Below are 8,706 nucleotides of genomic sequence, written 5' to 3' on the forward strand. Positions count from 1 at the left end.
TAAAGAATATACTTTATAATAAATATACTAACTAAAGTATATTATAAAATTTAATTAAAGATCCTTTAGGTAAGATAAAGGAAAGAACCTAATATAGCTACTAAGAGGTAGTATTTATACTATTTAATTAAAATAGTAATTTTCTCTATATATATAACTATTAAAAAGCTAAATATAAAAATCTAAGGATTATTTATAACTAGTTTAGGCTTATAGAAAATACAATTGCTAAGTATAGTATTTAATTAGGTAATATCTATAACTTTAATAAGACTGTACTGCACTAAGCGTGCTTAAAGGGTTAGAGTGAATATAATAAGCAGTAGTAAATATGTTAATTGTTGTCTTAAGTTCTCTGTTGTGCGGGGTATTCCGTTACTTAAAGCATATAGCTAGATTACTAATGCCTACCCTGCGACAGACTGGCTTAATGATGGGTATGATTACAAGCGGAATGGTCGTCACAGGTGCAGAGAGGCGCAGAAGGCCAAAATCAGTGCAACCTGGAAGCCGTGAATGGATTATCGTCATTCAAGCGATCAATGCGGCAAGACCGGGCATAATGCAAGGACCTGTCAGATAGCTCCGTAGACATCTGGTGATGAATATAGTAATTGAATTCAATTGATCAGATGGTCTGTTGTGTTTTTCTGGTAATTTCTATTTTGATAGCTGAAGAAAAGTGTTCCGCTCGCTTGTCTGTTTCACTCGCTTATCATGTACGTAAGCCATACAGATAAACACTACTGCGCCATCTTTCAGCTATCCAATCATAAAGCAGAGAGGAGTGGAACCTGAACTCTTCAGCCACAAAAAACACAAGGTTCCAGCATGACGCGATTTTCCCAATCTACATCTTTAATGCTTCATTACTAACTCACTTGCACAAGACTACAAAATTGTCAGAGCTCGGCAGATCATGGCCTATCCCCAACAATCTCCAACGCATGGGTTCTCGCAAGGCGACAGAAGCTCGCCGAATGAAAACTTGGTACCGCGCCTTCGATTGAGTTGCGAAGAATGCAGTCGACGGAAGATAAGATGCGATAAAAAGATACCCTGTCGTGCGTGCTACGAGAGAGGCGACGCTTCTAGCTGTCGCCGTCAGCAGGGCCCTGGCAGTAGAAACAGACCAGTCCGCAAAGAGCCAGGACGCGAAAACGTTCTGCAACATGAGGTATTAGAAAAGCTCGACAGGGTGCTTGAACGGCTTGATACAGTCGAGTCAGTACTTGGCCTGCAACAAGGACAAGACTCATCTACAGTTAGCGATGATGGACGCGAGGTTAAAGAAAATGGATTGGTGAGCGCAATGGAGGAGGCGGCACTTGGGATTGGCGAAAACAGACGATGGCAGGGTGCTTCACTGGTTGTCGACAGCACCCAGTTGCCAGAGTCAAATCACCAGTGGTTCAGCCCAACGTCCTTCTCTTCATGCCTAGCAACCCTCCCAGAGCCAAGCCAATCAAATTTCCTCCTACAGTCGTACTTCGAAAACGTCAACTGGATCACGGGCTGCCTGCGCCGCGACACGCTCCAGCAACAGCACAATGATTTCTGGACTCTCTACGAGAAGGGACAACCTCCCGACGGAATGACCTTGGCACTCCTGTTTGCCGTTCTCAGTAACGCTGCATTCTTTCTCGACGAGCAGGTCGCCAGGACTCAGGGTTACGCCCCTCAGCGGCTTCAGCATTTTGCCAGAAAGTGGTTTGACTGTAGTATCGCTACCTTCTTCCGCTGCGGTGGAATAACTCACCACTCTCTTGCAGCATGCCAGACAATTCTGACTTTGCGATATTGTTTTCACCTGACCGGAAACTCAAATACACATCAGCTACTTGCATACGTTGGCATTGGGATTGCGAGGGCAATGAACCTCCACCTACTCGGAAATAGCCACAGCAGCTCTGAAGATGACCGAATAAGGCGAGAAATGGGTCGCCGGGCTTGGTGGCTACTGATTGAGGGTGACTGGGATCTTTTACCGTACCATCGCTATTGCTGTGAGTTGCGAGACTGCCTACAGAGAGCTTTTGGTGGTGATATGCTGACAATTTGTGCCTTGGTGCTCTTCTTAGTTATCTCGGCACAATCCTTCAATACTGCTCTTCCTGATCTCACTGATGAAGGAACCTTCGCCTCTTCTACCAACGATGCTCACTCTCTTACTTTTCTCATCACCTGTTGCCAGTCTGCGAGAGTTCTTTATGAAGTCTACAGCCCACTATCATCGACCCAATATCCAAACTATGAGACTGTCACCTCTGCCTCGGAGAAATTAGATCGGATAGTCCAAGGTCTGCCAGCGGCAGTACGACATTCAGCTGAATCCAGTCCCAGCACATCTGGCCCAGTTTATGTGTGGCGGTTCCTGGTAATGATGCTGGCCTATCGATCATATATGATTCACCGATCATTCTATATCAAGTCACTGTCGGATCCTCGCTATGAAGCTTCTCGAATAGCCTGCACAAGAGCTTCAGAGACTATCATCAGTTTGGCTGACAAAGGACTGCCGTCCTTCTTTTACCGCCTTTGGAACACAACACTCTGGCTAGTAGCAGCTGGTCTTGTACTAGGTGTTGATCTCGCCCATGCGGCCAGCGAGAACAAGTCTTATCCAGACGCGGCAGCCCGGCGTAGGAGATTGCTAACATTGGTCGATTTACTCAACACCTCCGCTGACAGATCAGGGATCGCGGCGCGTGGTGCTCGCCTTATCCGGCATATCTGCACCATGGAGCAAGATTCTCTTGCGGGCTCGCACAAAAAGATACAGATCACGCGCGACGATATACTCAATGCTATTCGAATGCCCAATGCCAACCCAAACATCGGTGCTTCTGGTAGTTTACAGGGCCCATCCGCTGACTATTCTGATCGTACTTCCTACCAGGATAACGAACCGGCAAGTAATCCCCAGAGCGGAGAGCATTCTGCCCCTGCGATATTTGCATGCCCTCCAGCGGTCGAGCCAGCAGATATGGGATTCAATATTGCGGAATCCAGTTTCTTTGTTCCGGAATGGGGTGATAGAGAATCCTATGGGGCATTCGGCCCCCCACAAGATCAAGGCCAAATGGATGCATTATTTGCAGACATGTTATAGGGCGAGCCCGCTTTGGCCTTGTTCTCTGGTGGTAAAGCGAATATGGAAATTGTAATTGCAGAGGGCTATTTGTCAGGCTAGCGTGGTGTTCATTCGCTTTTCAGGCTTCATCGCTTTTAAAAATGGCACTTTATTTTCTTGAATTAACCGAATGTATACACTCCAGGGCATATTCTCTACATTCCCTTAGTGGTGTGCTTCCAGATGGCTGCTAAAAGCTTTGTAGAATCTTTGGGTGTCCTCTTGCATCCGTTCTCGCGATCAATATGCGTAACTCCAAACCTTGGTCCGTAACCAGATAGCCACTCGAGATTACTAGGTTTCTGGTTAGTATTTTCTTCTAAGGATAATTGTTGAATTCTGGGACTAACTCCAGGAGACTCCAGGCATAGAATCCTGTAACCAGAACTCCATTCTCTTTGGAGGCGTCGCAGAGGGCTTTGATGTACAGACTCAGGTACTCCTGACGATCCTTGTCATCGACAATCTGCTCGAGCGACATGTGCTGTTCGTGTTCGACGGAGAATCCACATTCGGATATCACAATGGGGATATTCTGAGACTTGCAATAGGTCTCCCAGATATACACAAGAAGCTTTCGGAAGCCCCAGGGAACTAAAGCCAAAGAAAAACAAGTCAACCCTGCTTGAAATGAATGGTTCAATACAAGTGAAAGGGGGGAAGCTCACCAATATGAGGATGACCTTCTTCTCCTCGCTTGCCAATCTTGACGCCGTCCTTCTCCCAAACTTTATCAACATCATCCATATTAAATCGAGGATCGCCATTGGGCTGAACCGGGCGGCCAGTAGCATAGGTCGTGCCATAGTGGTTGAGAGACAAACTGAAGTGGCAAGCGTTAGTAATGTTTCATTGAACCATTTTTATGACGGTATGGTAGTCAGCCTGTAAGGGACATACAAATCGGCTGAACCCTTAAGCGAAGCAAGTTCACTCTCAGAGAGTCGCGGGAATTCTTCCCCGTAGTGATACCAGGACGAGGTCTGCGTGCCAAGGACTGTAAGAGAGTGTTAGCCAGAGCATCAGTACCCGAACCAGGATGAGGCGAATCATACAGATAGGGTCGGCAAACTGGGTTTTAATTAGCAAATCGCGTCAAATATAAAACTTGATAAAGAAGGAGAGTGCTTACCCAGCCAAAGGTTCTCTCAATACTGAGCTTGGCCTCTCGGATGGCTTCAGGTGTATCATTCAGAGGCTCAACCCACTCGCTATTCTACAGGAGGATAGTCAGCAGCAAGTACAACAAGATCAAATAGGAGCCTTGCCAATGCGATACTAATGAGGCCGTTCTGCTTTTGTTGGAACTCGGATCTATACAGTTGAACAATGTCGGCGTGGCACAGAAGCGTGTTGTGGCCGACCCTTTGATGACATTGTTAGTCCATGTGCTGCGATACCACAAGAGAGTCATACCGGAAGAAGTCCTTCTTGGTAAATTCCTTGATCATGCCCATTGACAGAAGTGAAGGAAAAATCCAAGGCTGGCTATATAGTCAGCTTGGTCTAGAGTGTAGAGCCATATACTGGAAAACCCACTTCATTAAAGGTAAGCCACTTCTTAACGCGATCACCGAACCTCTCGAAGCAGACCTTTGAGAAGAAGGTAAAGTCGGCAATTAACTCGCGGGGATCCATCGCTAGGAACGAGTTGTAGCGCTCGTGAATACCAAGGGGCACATCGAAGTGCAGGAGGGTAATTGTTGGTTCGATGTTGGCTGCAAGGAGAGCGTTGATCTAGATGCGAAGTAGAATTATCAGAAAAATGTTACCAGTATAGGACTGCAAAGGAGCGTACAAGATCGTCGTAGTACTTGATGCCCTCCTCATTGATTGGGTCATTTCTTCCACCTAAAAATAGGCATGTTAATGGTGTAGGTGATGTCTCAGAGAGCAGCCGGCTGACCTTTGGGGATGATACGGGACCATGAAACGGAAAATCGATAGCCATTGGCCTTGTATTGCTTCAGCAGGTCAATGTCCTGTTGCCACAGGTGATAGCTGTCACAAGCGACGTCTCCGTGATCCTTATTGGCTTCATGGAGATGCTTGTCCCAGATAGAGGGTCCACGCCCTCCTTCAGCAGCACCACCTTCGATCTGATAGGCTGCAGAGCTGAGTCCCATTAAGTCCTGGTCAGGTGTATTGGAAATGAAGACAAGACTCACGAGTAGCCGTTTATGAAATTGGGTGGGAGAACATTCTCATAGGCCGGATCTTCGGCAATAGTACCAGAAGTGTAAGACATTGTTGAGATAAGAGCTTGCCAGACAAATTGATCTGTTGTGAATGATGGCGTTGAAAATGATACAGAAGATAGCTTGCAACTCAAACAGCGCCTGTTTTTATGGTGTATGGACCGGCTATTGTCTGCCAGTCTGTTTTGCCTCTGTCTGACGAGACATGAACGGACGGCCGACGGACGGAACCCGTCGGCTCTCCGTCGACCGCCCGTCCGTCAAATGCCGCCGTACTCTGAATCAGCTGAGTAGTAGACGCTAATATGGAACAGTGCTAGATCTGGCACTATCTCGTTTAAGCGAGTCATCGTGCGTACATCTGAACCACAGTCTAGCCTTTGTTCTTCATATTCTTACCAATATGTCGGGCAGTCTCCAGATTTTCCCCGGATTACCCCGGGCTTATCACCCTTGATGCATCTAGGCTCTTATGGACTGCTCGAGGTTCTGCGGGCGTCGATACATATTGGCATGATCTGTCTTGCCACTGTTTGAGCAATTATATATCATCAGCTGTCCTTCTGTCTTTATCGTCATCCTCATTCTCTCTCCACTCCTTAAATTTTGTATCCCAGCTATCAACCTTGCCGCGTTTAATACTTACTCCGATCAGACAATGGCTCCAAAATTCCTCGAAGGCACCACTCCTTCTGGCTTTGGCTGCATGGCCATCGCCTCAATCGGGGCACTTCTTTATGTACGATGATCTCGTGTTCCTACTTGCCGGCTAATCAAGTTATATGGAAGCAGAGTTGCTAATCACGATGGAACAGGGATTCGACAATGGATGGTGGGGAACTATCCTCGGAACGCATGCTTTTCTTCGCGATTACGGCTCTTGCGAGACAGTCAATGGCAAAGACACCTGCCACTTGACTGCTCCCCAAGTCTCAGCAGGTAGTGCCGTACAGTCGGTTGGTATCAGTAAGCTGTCAATGAACCCCTGCCATGTTCTATCTTTGCTAACACTCGAAGTGCTTGGCTGTATTCTTGCTGCCTATGTCAATGAAACAATTGGTCGGCGACTCTCCCTCGTGACAACTGCATCAATCTCCATCATCGGCATAGTTATCGAACTTACCAGCGCCGTCGGTTCGCCCCGTTACTCCCAGTTCGTCGTTGGAAAGACTGTCGCGGCTCTCGCAATGGGCATGGCAGTCAACGTGGTTCCTATCTACCTCTCGGAGACATCCACAGCCGCTGCCCGTGGTTTTGCAATTAATATGTACCAGAATATTATGCTTGTTGGTGCAATCACTGCTTCTGGTGTTGTCTACGGCACCTCACAACTTCAGACCGCCGCATGCTACTTGATCCCGATTGGCCTCCAGCTTTTTGCGCCCACCATGCTGATCATAATGGCACCAATGCTTCCAGAGAGTCCTAGATGGTTGGTTACAAAGGGGTATGTTTACTATCAATACAATGCAGCAGCATGTTCAAATGTGACTAACGTTGCGGCAGTCGAAACGAAGCCGCCGCCACCGCCGCAAAACGACTTTTCGCCACGAACATGAACTCTTTCGACGCCGATGACTATGTAGAAAAGATACACCTAGCAGTCCAAGAGGATCGTGCACAAGCATCAGCAGGATGGAAGGATATGCTGAGAGGCCCTGACCTGCGCCGCCTTCTCATTGGCGTTGGCATCCAGTGTCTCGCCCAGGCTCAAGGCGTCACATACATCCTCAACTATATCAGCTACTTCCTTGGCTATGCTGGTATCACCGACATCTTCCCATATGTTATCAGTGCTTTCTGCGTCAACTATGTCGGAGTACTAACTGGTCACTTCCTTCCCGACAAGTTTGGCCGCCGCGTCTTGGTTATCTGTACTTCTCTTATTTGCGGTGTATCTCTCGTGATCATGTCTGCATTGATGGTGGTTGAGGGAAACAAGGCGTCCGGGGTGGTTATGGTCGTCCTTCTCTTTATCTGGATGGGCTCCCTGGGTGCTCAGTCTCCACTGGTCTGGATCATTACGGCCGAATCAGCACCTACTCGTAATCGTGAGAGAGTCATTGCCACGTCCATCTTCTTTGGATTCGGTATAGCCCTGCTTACCTCCTCTGTTTCACCATTTCTTCAGGATCCTGAATATGGAAACCTCGGCGGAAAGATTGTAAGTCAAGTACCCTTAAAGATAAGAGCACATATACTGACTCATGGATGCGATCAGGGCTTCCTGTGGGCGAGTTTCTCCTTCGTTACTGTCGCCTGGGTTTTCTTTCTTCTACCAGAAATGAAAGGATTCTCTCTGGAACAGCTTGACTATCTCTTTAATAAAGGAACTCCCACCCGAAAGTTTAAATCATACGTCTTCTCAGACTCGGTTCTTGCTGTTCAGGATACGGGACTGAGGAATAAGGAGGATGCAGAACTTGAAAAGAGCCCCCAGGAGCGGACTGTTGAGCATAGCGCTTAATAAGAGGCAAGTCATACTCAATCTTTCAGGATAGCTACTTATAACCTGGGACGCGCTACAAGGCAATATTTGGACTGTGAGCCTTCTTCATTTGCCCAAACACAAAAAAGTCAGCGCATCATAGTTTCCTAAGCTGTGTGTCGAGAAGTGTTATATAGAGTTCAAGCTGGTCAAGAGCTGCAGAACACCGTGCGCCTTACCTCGCATCATAGTCTCTATAACAATAGTTAATACTGCCAACAATAAGTTATATTTTATTCCCAAGTACAGTTTCTACAGAGCCATAACAGCCTATGGGCCGTGCAAGAAAACTCACACACACCCTCAAAATATATTTACTAGCATTCTCGACCTACTGCCTTGAGGTAATGTTCTAGCTAGCAAACCCGTGGTTTGAGAGACCCTTACTGCATCCTGTATCATAAGCGCACCCCGCCTCACAGTATACTAACCTGAGTTGAAGTCTCGTGTCCCTTGTTCTCTGAGATAACACTCAAAGAAATTGGGAGGTTATTGCTGTTCGCATGTGTTGACAGTCGTCGCTATGCTTCTAAATCTCAAATTCAGAAAGTCCCTATCCAACTCCAGACCCGGAGTTAGGTACCACAATACAGAGGCAAGAAGTTAATATAGTAGGAAAGTCTATTATTATCTTAGTATATAAGCTATTAGGCATTAGGCATTAGGCAGCAAGTCTAGCTAGGGATAATTACTTATATATTATTTACCTAGACTAAAGGCTATAAATAACTAGGATTTATATACTACTAGTATTATTATAAAAAAACAGTTTTTTATTATAAATTATATAATGTAGTTAATAAGCAAGTAGGCCAGATAAGTAAGTAGGCTAAAAATTCCTTATTTTATATTATTACTATTTAATTAAATAATTCTCTTTTAGTAAA

The 8,706-nt window shown here is 46.3% G+C and overlaps 3 protein-coding genes across 3 annotated transcripts; 2 read left to right on the plus strand and 1 right to left on the minus strand.

Moving 5' to 3' along the window:
* Positions 1–919: 919 nt before the first annotated feature.
* On the plus strand, positions 920–3,112 carry FSUBG_14048 (uncharacterized protein; the record flags this gene model as incomplete). Its single annotated transcript, XM_036679001.1, has 1 exon — positions 920–3,112. One exon carries the CDS (start codon positions 920–922, stop codon positions 3,110–3,112), a length of 2,193 nt encoding a protein of 730 aa, XP_036530490.1.
* Positions 3,113–3,288: 176 nt separating this feature from the next.
* FSUBG_14049 (cyanidin 3-O-glucoside 5-O-glucosyltransferase (acyl-glucose)) lies at positions 3,289–5,381 on the minus strand (the record flags this gene model as incomplete). The annotated part of the gene is made up of 11 exons (XM_036679002.1): positions 3,289–3,427; positions 3,484–3,727; positions 3,802–3,956; positions 4,034–4,130; positions 4,189–4,204; positions 4,266–4,349; positions 4,534–4,617; positions 4,673–4,870; positions 4,932–4,984; positions 5,040–5,248; positions 5,302–5,381. The coding sequence occupies 11 exons, from the start codon at positions 5,379–5,381 to the stop codon at positions 3,289–3,291; spliced, it is 1,359 nt and encodes a 452-aa protein (XP_036530491.1).
* Positions 5,382–5,989: 608 nt separating this feature from the next.
* Positions 5,990–7,798, plus strand: FSUBG_14050 (general substrate transporter; the record flags this gene model as incomplete). Its single annotated transcript, XM_036679004.1, has 4 exons — positions 5,990–6,070; positions 6,147–6,778; positions 6,838–7,495; positions 7,553–7,798. The coding sequence occupies 4 exons, from the start codon at positions 5,990–5,992 to the stop codon at positions 7,796–7,798; spliced, it is 1,617 nt and encodes a 538-aa protein (XP_036530492.1).
* Positions 7,799–8,706: the final 908 nt, after the last annotated feature.

Source organism: Fusarium subglutinans, assembly GCF_013396075.1.
Source record: "Fusarium subglutinans strain NRRL 66333 chromosome Unknown NRRL66333_c0000494, whole genome shotgun sequence".
Taxonomy (NCBI): Eukaryota; Fungi; Ascomycota; class Sordariomycetes; order Hypocreales; family Nectriaceae; genus Fusarium; species Fusarium subglutinans.